General features: G+C 43.0%; 1 protein-coding gene across 2 annotated transcripts in view; it reads left to right on the top strand.

Annotated features, from left to right (window-relative positions):
• DHH (desert hedgehog signaling molecule) overlaps nucleotides 1-12,940 on the top strand; it is a 73,715-nt gene extending 60,775 nt beyond the window's left edge. The window contains exons 2-3 of one of the 2 annotated variants that reach the window (XM_083169090.1): nucleotides 7,193-7,469; nucleotides 9,219-12,940. In XM_083169090.1, the coding sequence (XP_083025216.1) occupies nucleotides 7,193-7,469; nucleotides 9,219-9,847 (906 nt within the window). In that variant the 3' untranslated portion in view covers nucleotides 9,848-12,940. The remainder of the gene's footprint in view (nucleotides 1-7,192; nucleotides 7,470-9,218) is intronic. The other variant, XM_083169091.1, reaches the window with a different exon arrangement.
• The last annotated feature ends 4,452 nt before the right edge of the window (nucleotides 12,941-17,392 follow it).

Here is a 17,392-nt window from a genome sequence, read left to right as displayed (position 1 = left end):
CCATTAATTTAGTAACAAAAGTAAAAAGCCAGCATTACCTTCTAGTCCTGAATACCAGAGTACATATACTCTGTCATTTCTAGTAGCCAAGTGCTAAAAGCATAGATTATTATTTATTAACAGTTTCTTATATAGCGCAGCAGATTCCGTTGCGCTTTACAATGGTAGACAGTGATAAAACAAACTGGGCAACAACAGACAGACTTGGAGGTAGGAGGGCCCTGCTGCAAGCTTACAATCTATAGGGACAAAGAAAGGGAAACACAAGGACAGGCACCAGTAATAGCATAGCAGTCCCACCAAGTTACAAGTCCAGAAGGGAAGCTATATAATACATAAGTGCCTCAGAGGGTTATGCGTGTAGAACTTAAATATGATAGGCTTGCCTGAAGAGGTGAGTTTTCAGGGAACACTTGAAAGTTTGGAGGCTATTGGAGAGTCTTATTGTGCGTGGAAGGGCATTCCATAGGGTGGGAGCAGCCCGATAAAAGTCCTGTAATAGTGAATGGGAGCTAGTGAGCCGTGCAGAAGAGAGATTGTTCCACTAATAAAAAAAATTCCATTGTATTTTCTAGCACTATCACAATTGGATACTGTATTTTGCCTGTACGAAAGCAATTATAGTCCCTCTTCACCCATTTGGGTAGATTTAGGTGGCAGGTTCGTGAAATAGTGGGGTTTATATCTTCTCATGGTGATTTTGTATCCCCCCCCCCCCCCCCCCCCCCCCCATTTACTAAGCGCAAAACAGCCACCAAACCTCTGTTTAGATTGCAAATCAATGCCTGTTTTTATAAACTAAAAGAGAGTACTCCATCAGGTCTTAAATGTATTGTCTGCAAATAACCTTTATTAAGTAAGGGGTCTATATAGTATCCCCTCACATATTAGTCCTGAAAAAAGTGCCATTGTTTATAGCAGTGATCAGCAATTATGATTAGTCCTTGCCATGTCACTGTCAGTCAACCTCTGGGGTGGCACACTGTTTGGGATGAAGGCTGGTCAATTTGGGATTAGTTATCTCTCAGCAATGGATGTAACATTTATCTTGGTCTCACACATTTGGCCAATGAGCTGCAGAATTGAGGTTCCATTGTGGAGGTGAATTGCAGTGCCTGGCAATCAACACCCCTCTGATTGCTCTGTCCACCTCCTAGTATTTTACTAGGAACACACAGGCAGTTTAGTAATAAGTTCTGAGTTTAAAGAACCAGCGTGAATTCAGTGAGTTGCAATTAGTTATAAGGCTAGTATTACTTTATAACCAAGACCCTTATTCAGATCTGATCGCAGTACAAATTTGTTTGGAAAATGGGCAAAACCATGTGCACTGCAGGTGGGGCAGATGTAACATGTGCAGAAAGAGTTACATTTGGGTGGGGTGTGGTGAAACTGAAATCTAAATTGCAGTGTAAAAATAATGCAGCCAGTATTCACCCTGCACAGAAACAAAATAGCTCACACAAATCTAACTCTCTCTGCACATGTTACATCTGCCCCACCTGCAGTGCACATGATTTTGTCCATTTTCCAAACAAATTTGTACTGCGATCAGATCTGAATAAAGGCCTAAGTGCCACTTTGAAGTTAGTATTATACTCACTGACAAAATAGCGGTTCCTTAAAGTCAAGATCATAGCGGCTCAAAGTTTTTGCTATGCAGAGCATCTGTTGTGTGTTTCATAATGTACATCATAAACTATTTGGGGCCCCTCATTATGATGCCACAGAAGAAGAGGTTGGAATAAGGAATTTAGTTGTTTGGGCACATCCTAAAAATCTGCTGGACATCTCTGGAGACATGCTCAAGCCCAAGACAGGTTCCATTGGGTCTCTCCCAGCCTTACCCCTGGGTGGCAGCGGGTGCCTGACGGGGTCCCAACACATATAAGTGCCTCAGAGGGTTATGCGTGTAGAACTTAAATATGATAGGCTTGCCTGAAGAGGTGAGTTTTCAGGGAACGCTTGAGAGTTTGGAGGCTAGTGGAGAGTCTTATGCTGCTTTCAGACCGCATATCTGGCTTTGACCCTGTATTTGGAAACGTTTCCAAAAACGGGTCTGCCAGATAAAACCCCTTTCACACCGCAGCACTTAAACGGTATATTACCGTTTAAGTGCCGATTTTTGACACTGGCAGACCCGTTTTTGGAAACTTTCTAAATACAGGGTCAAAGCCAGTGCAGCCTTCAGCCCTCCCCTCCGTGCAGCTCCCCCCCCTCGCGCGTGTCGACGCCCCCCGCGCATGTCGACGCCCCCCGCGCATGTCGACGCCCCCCGCGCGTGTCGACCCCCCGCGTGTCGGCCCCCCCGCGTGTCGGCGGGCCTTCCCCCCCCCCGTGTCGACTTACCCTGTGCCGGTACCTCCGTTGTGGATCCCGGCACTGCAGCTCAGTATGCTCGGAAAGCACTTATGAAAAAAGTGTCTTCCAGAAAATGGCTGCCCCATAGGAAACCCAGTTTAAAAAAACTGTCTTTTGTATGGGGGCAGCCATTTTCTGAAAGACACTTTTTTCATAAGTGCTTTCCGAGCATACTGAGCTGCAGTGCCGGGAACCACAACGGAGATACCGGCACGTGGTAAGTCGACGCGGGGGGGGGGGGGGGGGCGCCGACACGCGCGGGGGGGCGTCGACACGCGCGGGGGGCGTCGACACGCGCGGGGGTGGCTAAAGTGCTGTGAATACTTAATGAGCGCTCATTAAGTATTCACTGTGCTGAATTTAGGACCCAGCTCATTGGCTGGGTCCTAAATACCGTTTCAGAACCGATTTTGAGCCTAAAATACCGGTTCTGAAACGGGTAGGACCCTGCATTTTAACCGGTTAGAAAAAACGTTTTTTTTCTAACCGGTTAAGTGGTCTGCACCTTTCAGACCGCACACGTTACCGTTATAAAACGGTAAAAAACGGCAATATACCGTTTTTAAAGTGCGGTCTGAAAGGGGCATTATTGTGCTTGGAAGGGAATTCCATAGGATTGGAGCAGCCCAATGAAAGTCCTGTAATAGTGAATGGGAGCTAGTGATCCGTGCAGAAGAGAGACGCAGATCTTGTGCAGAGCGGAGTGGTCGAGATATTCACATACATTAAGCAATTGAAATGAAGGTTATGATACAAGTAAATAGTTTGTTTAAAGCAACACTACTGATATATGAATTTTGATTCTAACTGTATGTGGTTAGACTTATATCATAATCTAAAACAAACTGGCAATAGTGGCTACAACCAAGACATTGATCTCGGTTTCACTGAGAAGCTATATAGATCTAGGAGAGTTCTTTTGTAGGGGATGCAAAAAGAACACACAATGAAATCCACTGGGCGGCCTACATACAAGGGAAATACATGTTGGTTTGAGTAGGGCACCAGTCTGCTCTCAGTTCCAATGACCAGTGTCAGTGAACTGTGGAATTGTCCCAGGGCACTGATTGCAGAAAAAAGGCATACCAGAGATAGCTGCCTGCCCGTGGGTGCTTTCTGGAGGATGGGAACCAACCGAATGACTTGGGCACCGCATATTTACAAGACGGTTCTTAAATGTAAACATCTTGCAGTCTGCAGCATAAACCATGCTTTGTTTCCATAGATTAATAGAAATAAAGGAGAAAGCAGCGAGTATGTGTATAATTTAGTTAGGAGAGGATGAAAGTAACAAGTGAAGGATGATGAGTAAGACCTTAGGGTTATTGCGTAAGGAATGGGCATGTTAAGAGATAAGGAGGCTCATGCGGTGGGGGGGGGGTCTCTAACTGAGCTGGCGGTGTGTGTCAGTGATATTTTCAGAAAGATGGCAGATGTGGGGCAGAGTACAGATACTGGCACAGTAATCTTTCTTCTCTGCAGCACTGACTCCATCTATCGCCAGAAAAATGGCACAGTGGGTGTAAGTATTCACCCATGGGCTTGTGTGAACTGCAGACCCTGCACCCACTATAGATACACCAATAGTAAGAGAGAACAAGAAACCATATAGGGGAAGATCTAATAAAGTGTGGCTTAGTATGCAGTTTGCAAACCCCCACACATGGTATATAGTTATCAGATACAAATTGCTGGATTCGCTGTGGATTGTGATTCAGGATTCACTATGTTGTGGATTGAAGCGAGAACACTATGTTATGTGTTTGCCTGATCACTCTCCTGTATGACTTTTTACTTCCTAGTGAAATGAACGGTTAGCCCCAAATCATGACATGGTTGCCCTACCCCCTCTGCATTGTGACAATAGGTTTAGTGCTTTAATCCAGTTGTATGGCAACGCACAGGTTATGGGATAGTTGTGCAAGTGTAAGTGTGTCTGGGGAAGTATCCGTTCATGAGTCTCCTGGACATTCCGGAAGAGTAGATAAGTATGATGCATGATGCAATTTTGCACCCAGTTTGTAAAGAACTGGACATTACACATATGAGGACTACTAAGTTGATGAGATGTACTGTGTGAAGCATTTCTGTTATAAGGAAAGACTGAGCAAGATTTTAATATATTGGAAACAAGGTGACCATGTATTTTATTGTACCTTCATGACCCAGCTGAAGATCTGTTTTGATTTGTGAAGTGAAAGAACTTCTGCAGAGAAGTAGGTGATTTAGTGTAAGAGAATGGTGGACTGCAATCCCACAAGAACTAGTAAATACCAGACATTATACATCATTATGGCATCAAAACATATAATACAGTGTTGATACACGGAGTAGCTCAATTATCTGATCCTGAGTCACACATAATTGACAATGTTTTTGAACTGGGCATGCGTCTAAGCCACTAAGCAGTCGCATGCACCCCGCGTTGTGTATCCACAGAGGTGCAGTTGTAATGAATGGTCTCAGGAGTGTAGTAGAAATGTGTTGTCTATTCCTGGGAGATGACTGAGATGTGGTTACTCAGACGCCCTGAGATGTATGTGTTATGTGCATGTTATAGGAGTATTGCTGGTGTGTTGCAGAAATTGCTCACTTTAGAGGCTGCACTCTGGCCGAGAATCTGCACCAGTTATGGAGGCCTGTAGATACCATCTTAGTGTCTCAGTTCATGCACGGGCAGACAAAATATTGTACACCCAGGGAAGGGTTAAGGTGGCCTACATCAGAACGATCTGGTTCATGTCACGATTTCACCGGCAGCTTCTCAGACTCACCATAGATTTTATATGTGTAATTTCACATAAGATCTATCGTGATCTGCAACTCCCAACATACTGGTTGTTAGCAGCATCTTTAGATCTTATGTGCAGTACATAAGATCACATGATCGACCTGCGGGACCGCGCATCATACCTAAACACATCACGATGTGCACAAAGAAAACGCACAATGCATCGCATTGACTCATTGAAATCGTGTGTTCGGGCCTGAAATCTTTCTGATGTATGGCCAGCTATAATACTAGCATTATCATAGTCACATGACTCTGGCAAAAAGTGGTTGCAGCAGCATGCAGCTCTAAATCAGACTCAATGGTCTTAATGGAGACTTAAGTGAACATGGACATCAATTTGTTTGCCTCCCTTTTAGATTAATTATATATATATATATATATATATATATATATATATACATATATATATATATATATATATATATATATATATATAATGATAGTGAAGAAACAACAGCGGCACTCTGGGGATTTTTAGAAAAAATATATTTTCAGCAAAAAAAGCTTCCAACGTTTCGGGGTATGTGACACCCCTTTGTCAAGGTTATACGTGCAATGTATAAGCATTTTTTGCTGAAAATATATTTTTTCTAAAAATCCCCAGAGTGCCGCTGTTGTTTCTTCACTATCCTGTACTTCTGTTCCTGAAGGCACCTGGGTTACCTGTACTGCTGGAGGAGTGCCAGGCCTACACCTCTACATATATATATATATATATATATATATATATATATATATATATATATATATATATATATATATATATATATATATATTGGGTTAGGATCAGTGGCGGTTTTTACCTATGGGCTGCAGGGCTGCAGCCCCACAGGTAAAATCTGCCACTGTAGTGAAGCCAGATGCAGTCTGTGAGACTGCACTGGCTTCACTGTGACTGGCAGTGACTTCCTATTGGAAGTCCGACCTGCCAGTCACCAAGGCAGGAGGTGTTCCCTTCCCCCGGGACGCCTCTCTACGGGCTGCCGAGCGAAATCCGAAGATTGCGCACGCGCAGTTCCTACATCGGAACTGCGCATGTGCCGGTCCCAGTGCCTGTCAACTGTATTATACAAGTGCCGGGATTCTTCCACTTCTATGAGTTGTTGCCGAAGCAGCCTATAGAAGCTAACAGTCTCGGTGCCTGTCATCGTAGCACAGGTGCCGGGAATGCTGCGGGGAACAGGAGGAGCAGTGGCGGCAGGGGGGTGGTTGTGCCTGTATCGCGGCACCCCTGCGGTGGCTGCACCAGCGGCAACCCACCTCCCCCAAAAGGTACGAGCCGCCACTGGTTCGGATATAAGATCGAGGGTCTAATTCAGCATGAATCCCTAATGTGAGAATTCGCAGTGGACTGCGAGGAGAAAGAAGCTGCTCTGACAGAAAGATAAAATGCCCCTTACTAAATTGTTAGCTAATTACGATCCATTCATTACTCCATACGCAATTCCTTACGTTTTTTGCCGTCTGTGCAAATGTGAGTAGCTCTGAGGCTTCCACTAATCTGTGACTGAGACAGGGTTGAAGTGGTCATTGCTGACATCATAGACCCTCATATAAATGCCTGGGCACACCTGTGTTTTCCACCCACACTCAGTAAATAGTAATCACTCCCAAACGCTGGCTTCCCATCAGTCAAACTGCCTTTATGATCCATACCTATTTTCTGTTGCTAGTTCCACTCGCACATGCGCAATGCATGCAGTACACAGGGCGCAGTCATTCGATAATCGCTCAATGTGTGAATCTCTATTTAGCAATCTATGCTGATTAGCCCCTGGATTCAAGTGAAAAAAGTGACCATTTCAGAAATGGTTTTGGAACAAATCATATGTGCAATTACAATTATCAGCAGGGGTGATGCAGATCTGGAAGTAAAATGAGAGCAAATTATTGAATAGAAATACTGCCATGAAAATATTGTATTTCCACATATGATACACGTAGTTATTTATCATCCTGGTTTCTGATTAACATAATTTAACATGTATGACTATGTTTTAATAATAATTTCCTATTTTGTGTTTCCTGTAATTAAAGCGCTGCAAGGATAGAGTGAATGCTCTGGCTATCTCCGTGATGAACATGTGGCCAGGCGTGAGGCTGCGGGTCACAGAAGGCTGGGATGAAGACGGCCACCACTCCCATGATTCTCTGCACTATGAAGGACGTGCACTTGACATCACAACTTCAGACCGAGACAGGAACAAGTATGGCATGCTGGCTCGCCTGGCAGTGGAAGCTGGCTTTGACTGGGTGTACTATGAATCGAAAGCACACATCCATGTCTCTGTGAAAGCAGGTACCAATTCAGGAGGTATACAGCACTTTCTGCCAGCATGGGGGCTGTGCGTGTTAACGGTGCATGTGTTGGGATTAAAGATTTCTTCTCTTAAATCCTAGAATCCACAATGTAGCAATAGAGGACAGTGATAACATTACCAAAAGTTTCGCTGCTGTGCATCTATGTTATGTAACACATACTGTACAGTTTGCTAATGTATTTTATTCTTAAACTGAGTACACACTGAAGGGATGTTGAGATGATTTGTGTAGTGTGTACACAACAGACTTAAATTGTCCCTGCTGCATGGACAATCAAAAGATATTGCTAGCGATATGTGTACATCGTCTGGTGTGTATGTCCAATGAAGATGTCATCCAATTAGCCAGAGATTGTTCTAGCGTGCACAGGAGAAACGATTATTCATATACGAAGAAACAATACAATATATAGTTCAGTCATTGGCAAGATTGCACAGTGTGTACACTCAATATGTGACAAAAGAAAATGTACTGAAAATCAAACTAATTTTCGGTCACTCCAGAGTGTACCTGGCTTTGCTTGTCACAGACTAAAGGCCAACGTTCTGACTAATTTATTATTGCCTAAATATACAACAATGTAACATTTTATGGAACTAGATCCTGTCTACTGTTTGTAAGCGAGTCAAGAATTACATTTTCTCACTGTCTTCTCACGCATTGCTAACAATGTCACAGTTACCAACTATTGTGTTTTTATATAGCGCTAATCACACATCAATAATCAATGTGTTTTTGCATATCCTACATATGATCTCACTGTTTTGTTCTAAAATTACTTTGTAAATAGAGATGAGCGGGTTCGGTTTTACTCAAATTTATTTGGTTCTCAAATCGGGATCGTATTGGTTATCAGCTGTCACATATTTCAGGAAGCCAATGCGATCAGGATTTGAGAACCGAGTAAAAGTAAATCCGAACTTGTACATCCCGAACCTGCCATCGCCCACATGGAAATACAGTGCTTGCAGTGTCCTTCCTACTAGTTAACGAGGCTTTACCTATAAACAATAGACAAAGCCTTGCTCTGCACAGATTGCTCAGCACACATCACGGTGTGTATCATGGGTGTACCGCGATGTGTGCTGAACGATTCTGCTTTAGCCCGTTGCTCAGAACAAGCTCCCCCGTCGCCCAGTGTGTATGGGGCTTAATACTGTAGCTCTTATTAATTTTGTGTTGCTTTTATAGCTTCTCCCATTTTCTATTAGATGTTTCTCTCACTTTCACTTTATGGACCTTATTCTGGTTGATTCACAAGGCTGCACCAGATGCTGCCCTGCGAATGCCAGGTCGTTTGCCCCCCCTTCGCACACCGTGCTCGTGCGCAAGTTTAACATAAACAGCCATTCACAGGCAAGGGGGAACACCCACATTTTTTGATGGTCGCCGACCATCGAATGATGTGGAAGGCACACGTACATCTACTCTCAGGTAAGTGCGTGGGCATTCGGAAGGAAGTGGGTGGGCAACTGACATCCGGTGATGTCAGCTCCCTGTCCCGGCGCCCACGTCACTGGGCCATTTCCATGGGAATGCCCATAAAACCCTGGGTGTTCCCATGGGCGTGTCTATTTGCTGCCAACCCCTGCCCACAATGTTGGGTGCATGCACATGCGCAGAAATGCACCTCTCGTGAACGAATTGGTTTGAACGAATGGACTAGAATAACCCCCAAAGTTGTGTTTCAGTATTTATGTCCAGCCTATATGCGCTCACGTTTACTTATGTTCTCTTCCAGATAACTCCTTAGCTGTCCGTTCTGGTGGCTGCTTTCCTGGCACTGCCATGGTTACCCTGGTTGGTGGTCAAAGGAAGCTACTTTCTGAGGTTCAGGTCTCTGATAAGATCCTCACTATGGACAATGCAGGACAATTGACTTCAACGGAAGTCCTGCTGTTTTTGCACAAAGACCTGGATAAAAGGGCCGCCTTTGTCGTAATTGAGGCTGAAGGACATCCCTATAGGCTTCGTCTTACACCACACCACTTAATCTATGTAACCAAAGACCCCATAACAGGCTTCATGCCAATTTATGCTCATCGTGTCCAGGTGGGGGACTATGTTCAAGTATATGTCAATGGCTCTCAGCTGCTACCATCTAAAGTGGTGAAGGTCTTCATGCAGGAAGAGACGGGGGTTTATGCTCCATTGACTGTCCATGGCACTCTACTGGTAGATGGCATTATGACATCCTGCTATGCAACTATTGAATGGCATGATATAGCACATACATCATTTGCTCCTTTGAGACTACTTCACAGTATATTTTCCATGTTTCCAGAATTTATAGGAGGTGACGGGATTCACTGGTACTGCCATTTCCTCTATCTCCTGGCAAAGAAAGTTCTTAGTTGGGAACTGCCTTGAAGTTCAGATATTTTGGGTTGGTCTATTTGAAAATGCTGCTGAAGTGTGGTCTAATAGACCTACAGTGTGACTCGTGTCCCAAGTTTCCTGTCAACTGTGGAAACTGAACAGAATTACAGCTCCATGCCTTCGATGGACCTCAACTCCCAAAGTTATATTATTATATGTAATAAAAGCTGATTAATAATGATCACGTTGATCAGATGGACAATGAATATTAAATGTTTCATGCAATTAATTGCTTAAAGTAGCTGCTAACTTAGTTGTATGAATTGCAGTCTACCAAAATGCAATTTTTTCAGAAGATAAGGGGCCACGCAATATGCAAATGAGATTAAGAAAAGGATGGTTGGAAAGTAGATGTTCTATCAGTGGATGTGATAGTAATATGTAATCTTGCAGTTAAAGCCTTAAAAGAAATAATTCTATGTCATACTGTTTATAGCTTCCTCATGATAAACCTCATGCTAGGTAATGTATTGCAAGCCTCTTAGAAACCCCAGGACCAAATTCATAGGCAGTATGTCAATAAATGGAAGATATTAATATAGAAAATCTTGTGCAGCTTATAGATGTTGCTATATATTATATATTACTTATCGGTAAGTGAGCACAATATTGATACAAATTGATATCTATACACAGTGACTCCTCTTTCCCCATCTCTTTTCACTGGACCCACATTTTTGTGACAACTCTGATAAATGCATTTTGCCACAAAACGAAACGCATTGTGCCACATACATAGGAGGTGACAAAAGTCATTATACACTGGTTATTTATTGTTGCATATTTCTGTAACTGCTATGATCACCCTGTGGATGTGTGAATGCAATGTTGGGAATATTCAGGGCGATAAAAATATGATGCATTTTTCCTAAGAGCTACCGTAACTATAGAAACGTTCGACATTTTTATTTATGTTGATGGTATAATAAATATATGGGGACTGCGGTAAGAGATTTTGTTAAACAGAAAATGAGGTATAAGGGAACTAAACCCATGAAAATACATTGATGTTAATGGTTTTGCTGTTTGTTCAGTTAGCAGTTTCTCCAGGTGGGTTATTTCTGAGTACTTTACTAAAGGCAATAATCACTAACAAATCCCCCAATTCTATTCCCCTATTCTATCCAATTGTATTTAAGATAAGACTCTGCTCACGTGTGTCACATGACCTATTCACAATGGAAGGCATAATGTAGCACAGATACATGCACTGATCACCTTATACTAGCAAATTTTTCATAGTGTCATCACTTATACAAACATCAAACTTCCCTGGAATCTTTAAATATAGGCATCAAATTATTAACAGTTAAAATCATGTGGAAACAATTCTTTCTGTATGGGACAATGAAATACCTAGCACAGTACTATACATACTAAAGCTGCAGACTGCAGTTCCCAGAATTCTCAATTTGGACTGTGATCCTGGCAATTTACAATGCTTTGCCCTGATAGCCAATGCGATGTCAGATGGCATTTTCCATTGTGTCAGTAAAGGATGAGAATCCTTAAATCTTATTGCTGCTTTGCAATGACCTTGCAGAATCCTGCCTTGAACTATTAACAATATATGTATGCCATATAACATTACTGATTGGAATTGAACCTCACGTGATCTCCTAATCCAGTCTACCCATGACATTTGCTTTTTTTCAAAACAACTCGCCATTTTTCCAGAAATCATAACCCATCTGACCTCTAAGGGAGGAATTTAGTTAAATGCAATGTTGCCTATATGCCGCCAGACTAACAGGAATATTGGAAACAGCAGCACATCCCAGAAGCAACATCACATTTTACATTGCACCCCTATAGGGAAGTGCAGTGAAATGAGCATTGTATATCATGGCTAACCGAACTGCCCCTCTAAACATTGAACCTGTTGGCCAGTATGTAAACGCAAGAGATTTCCCTTTGTTTCCTGTTGTTGTTCTTTTACCATCAATGTTATGTACATTATTGTAAAACAGTTACACAATACTGTAGTGAACAACCATTGTAAGGAGCAGCCATTTTGTTTCTAATCCGAATGTCGCTCATTATAGTTTCATACTTGTAATATCTTGTACACACAGGAAAATGCTAAATTTAAAATGCAGCATTTGAGTCTGACTTATTTATATGTTGAAATTGACTGTATAATAATTTACAAATCATTGCTACTGTATTCATGTTTAATGCACATTCATTCACATGTGTGGATTCATGTCAGCTATAAATCCTGTGGTCTTCCGCATATAGTACATCTTTTATATATTCCAATGTGCTTAATATTTATGGCATTCTAATGTGTTTCACATAAGATCATCATTTAAAGCAGGCATGTCCAAACTGTGGCCCTCCAGCTGTTGTGAAACTACACATCCCAGCATGCCTTGCTATAGTTTTAGCATTCCCTATTAGCAAAACTGTGGCAATGCATGACGGGACTTGTAGTTTCACAACAGCTGGAGGGCCATAGTTTGGACATACCTGATTTAAAGTAACATCTTTGTTGCATGAACAGTCCTGTAGAAGAGGCTGCCTGCCAAGGCATACATACTCTTTTCCAACTCACTAGCTAAATGTCAGATTGCCTCTGCCTTGGACCAGCTCATATATTTCCACCATGTCAGCAGAACCTTTAATACCAATGATTTGTAAATCACCGTATAATTATTTTAGTCGGGTTGAGTTCCCTTTTACCATTGTGTGCTAGCAATCTTCTTGCCATTATTTGTATATTAAGAATACATACAATCCCCCTATTTCACTAAAGCCACATGCCATTTACCTATACATAGAAGTGTGGGAGGTGTTGTTTTCGAGAGAGTTAACAAATCCTTGAATAAAAATATCGATATTTTTTTTTTTTTAGATCAAGTCTTATTGTAACGTTCCAAAGGAAACTTGCTTTAACACGTCTGCTGCACAATCAATCTTAGAGTATATTTTTCTACTTATAAATTGTAATTTAATTTGTTCATTTTAATGTTCCAGCTTCCTGTAGATGTGACACAATGAATGTTCAAACAGAATTTAATATCTTTTTAACAAGTAATATGATTTACTGTGTTTTCTGATAATAAACCAGGTTATAAGTTATCCAGACTATTATGTTTGATTCTCTTAATGCACACATTACCTCTGTTTATTACAGATATAATAAGCAATGGAGTCTTGTGTAAAAGAAATGTTTTGAGTTATAAGGGGTCTCTTTTCGAAGCCTTGGACAGTGATAAAGTAGCAACTAATCGTCCAGCTCCTAACTAACATTTTTCAACACAGCCTTTTAAATGACAGTCAGGAGCTGATTGACTGGTACTTTATCTCTTTTCACTTTATCTCTCCCTAGTCATTAGTAAACAGCCCCCTAAAGTTCAGAGAAAACAGTATACTGTAAGGTCCTTTAATGCTATTAAGGATAATTAACCGCATCATTAAAGCCACGAAATAGTACAGTGCAAAATAAAAAGCAATCACTTAATCTATTAGGCATGCTAGTATGTACAGATAACCACTGCTGGCTTTTTAACATGTGGGCATCACCTGTCAATAGCAGGTTACCATGAGATTTGGCTATAAATGTGGTTGGTTGGTTATTTATTTAGTAACAGTTTCTTACATAGCGCGCACATATTCCGCAGACTTTATCATTGCAGGCTGCTGCTCTAGTCTTGATTAGAAAAGTAATTAGAAAAGTCCATCATCAACTTCTAACCAAGTATACATTTTATTTTCAGCAGATGTATATGTCCCCTTAAATGATAGTAAACCAGAGAATGTGCGATAGAACCAGCTCAAATCAATGGCCTCATTTTACACAGGAGGCAGTTCTCCTGGTCAGTCATGTTAAACGATCATCGCTGTACCATGGGGATTATTCTGGTTGATTTGCAAGGCTGAGAATTCGCACCAAACCCCGCCTTGACAATGGTTGGCTGGCACCACCCATTCGCAAGCACGATTCTCACGCAGGGCATGCGAATGGATGTTACACAGTAACATCCGTTTGCAGGCCAGGGGTAACCTCCTACATCTTTGGAAGCTGCACGCATTTGTAAGGTTGCCACCATGCACGTTCAGGGGGAAGTGGGCAGGCAGTTGACATCCGGTGATGTCAGCTGCCCACCCCCCACATGTCCGTCATGCCCGCATTGGAATGAGAACGCCCAGCGTTCTCTTGGAACGCCCCTGAAACGCTGGTTGTTCCCATATGTTAATGGAGCTGGCCGGTACCCCACGCCTCTCTCTGCCCCCCGCCCGCTGTGTTAGGTGTGTGTGCACCCAGCAAACAGAATGTACCCCGTGGGTGTATGCACATGCACATAAGTGTGCATGCTCCACTAACAAAACATTTGTCCCCGAGCAAACGCAGCACTGCCGCCAAGCGACCTGAACAAGGTCCCATGTGTAGCAGTCTCATTAGACATGGAAAGGTCCATGTGTTCTCCTTCATTAAGGTTACTAGTATCCATATAAAGATATGTACAAACAAATGACTTAAAGGGCCAAATGTAGTAGAGTGTAATGTTAATGGTCGTTCTCCGCTGGAGCTGTTGCTGTAAGTCATCGGCTACTACCTGTAGTTCATAGTTCATACCAGATAAAGGAAACCTCATTCTAGGATGATACGGCTACACAGTCTTTAAGCACACAGTAGCACAGTACTGTGTCATTGGGCCTTATTCTGGTTGGAGCGTCCGGGCCGTACGCGTACGTTCCGGGTTTTTTTACGATCTGCGCATGTGCAGATACGCTAATGCGCCGGCGCGAGCACGCCACAACGCTTACGGCCGGGGTCTCAACGTGCGAAAAAACCTATACGCGAGCGTACGGGTAATGGGGCGGCATAGGGGCGTGTTGATGGGAGCGGCCGAAATAATGAGGGAAAATGGGCGTAAATATGGGCGTACACGGGGGTGTGCACCAGAAATGAGCGGTGCTACTACCGCACGATCGACTAAGGCACCGTTCGTTTCGGACACCAAACAGGCGGCCGCCAACCGACAGCTAAAACCACTCCTACAGATACCGTTTGCCAGCGTGCGCCTGAGTTGGCTAATTAACGCTGATTAGTACTCAAACACATACACCTGAATGTAATAAGCAATGCTGCAGTCTATTAACTCCAAACCATGATTTCACTGCCTGCAAGCCACACATGCAGCACGCAAACACATTGGAAGCTTATGTTTCTATACTTCTCCACATTTAAAGGTTTGTTTAATTTAAGGTAAGAATCTTTTTATACGCTAAGGTAGGTATTTGATAAACTGACACATTCACTACCTGCTTTCATAGACTTTACGCAGTAGCACACTCAATCTACACAAGTCGACATGTGTCAACGTGTTCACTCTAATACTAACATAGGTTTTGTATTTAGGATACAATAACATAAACCACATCTAACAGCTACAAACGATGTTTCTGCAATGTTTGAAGCACATGACCACTATTTTCAACACAATCTTTGTATAGTACCCCAAATTATGACCTGTACCACTATCTCATCTGCTATGATTTGGATTTCACTACACTCTGGATGTAAGATGCCACCAATCACATTATTGCACTCTCATCTCTCTAACAAAGGATTCCTACATCTGCTTATGACACTGTCAAATCATATATATTTTAAAAGTTATGCATGTTTGTTCACAAGCTAATTTATCATGTTTGGCCCATTCACACATCTTTTTTTAGGGAGGACACATATGAATTCCTACACAAATGTACCTTTTCACCCTTGTTTGTCTGCCTCACCCACTCCATGAGGAAAGCATTGTTCTGGACCTGCTTTTACCTACTACTGTAGGAGCTACCTCACCTGCACACAAACTGCTTTCTCACCTATTAAGTTGCTCTGCACATGTGCTGACACAAACTAATTAGCAGGGAAAAGTTGGATAGGAACATGGGAATGGCCATGGAGAGGGTTACACATGGGAAACTTCCACCACACTTCAACAAATGTTCAAAAATACCCTGGTCAGTAAGTACACATAAATCTAGTATTTGTTTCACACAAGAAATTACACATACCACCATTTAGATTTAATTTGTAAAATTAATTTATTTGCTGTTCAGCATCACAGCTTGACACTTTAATGTGAGAAATCAAAAAAAAAAAAAAAAATATACACACAAATAATAAAACAGCCAGAACAAGAGGTTGCATATCTCCAAACATGTGTTACCCTGCAAATGCAATGGTGAAAGAAATGGGGACACCAGAATACGTACTGCAACAACCAGGGTGACTACTAAGCAAGATACACACCACCAAAAAAAAAAACCTGCATTTGTAGAGGTCAAAATACGAACTTTCATGCCCATGGCACGCAAATGGATCGATGGGCAACTCAGGAAGCGGATGTCCAGTGCAATTTAAACCTTTGGCCTCCAACCACAGAGGAAGTGACCCAGGTCTCATTTGGGCCCTTTTTTGCCCCTTTTAGATGGGGCCTTGGGGACAGGGGCCTTTGGGTCAGCTGGCTTTCGGCGTCTTCCCCTAGTCGCCACAGGAGGGTCAGCCGAGGTGGAAGGTTGGGGAGCAGCTTGGGGTGGGGCAGCAGATGGGGGATTGTCCCTTAGGGACCTGGCGGTGGACAGCTGCTCCGCAAGAAGTTCATTCTGGCGGCTGAGGTGTTGGCCAATGCTTAGCATGCCAGCCGCCAGAGTTTCATTAATGCGGTTCAACGCCTCAACCTGCAGCTGGTTTGTGGCCTTCCACTCCGCCAGAAAATCCGCCACCTGCTGCTGACGGATCGCAGCATCCACCCCTTGCTGCTCGATCCTGTCCAGCGTCACCAACAGGCTCTCACTCAATGTCTCCTGTGGCTGGGGCTGGGGGCGACGTCTTGATGGAGGCTGGACCACCTGCTCCACCTGTGGCTCTGCAGAGGCCGATGCTGCCGGTACATCCTGACTTTCTGCTTCTGCTAGGATAAGAATTGAAAACAATGTCACCATCACATACGCAATAAAAAATATCTTTCTAAATACAATGCATTACTGTGACTTACCATCAAAAGCAGCAGCAAAGACCTCCACCGGGAGCTCACTGTCCATATTGGAGATCCCCCTGATCTCCCCCACATCGATCACGTCACAGGAGTCCAGCTCCAGGGGGGTAAACTCCAAATGGTCAGGCATAGGACCGCTCCCGGTGGACATGCTGTGGTTGTACCGGTCAGTCATCTTCCTCTTCAGGGCACTTTTGAAGTCAGTCCACCTACAAGTTTAAAAATACAAATATCACCATGAGATATGTGCACCACTGTGCTACGTGTAGGGTTACCACCTAGTCCCTTTAATTCTGGACACATGTTACTTACACAGGTTCTGTGGCAGTTTAAAATTAGGTGAAGTGGAGTCTTGAAGTCAGCCAGCCACAGAACCTGTGTAATTAATATGTGTCCGGAATTAAAGGGACTAGGTGGTACCCCTAGCTACGTGACATTTCCTAGTGTGGGTGATCTTTTGTGCCATGTGTGGCCAAATATTTCTTTGATGGACCAAACCATGTGCACTGCAGGTGAGGCAGGTGTA

The sequence above is a fragment of the Crinia signifera genome, chromosome 2 (genome assembly GCF_055691185.1).
Source record: "Crinia signifera chromosome 2, ASM5569118v1, whole genome shotgun sequence".
Classification (NCBI taxonomy): domain Eukaryota; kingdom Metazoa; phylum Chordata; class Amphibia; order Anura; family Myobatrachidae; genus Crinia; species Crinia signifera.
Note: the sequence above shows the minus strand (reverse complement) of the source record. Positions and strands in the feature narration are given on the sequence as shown.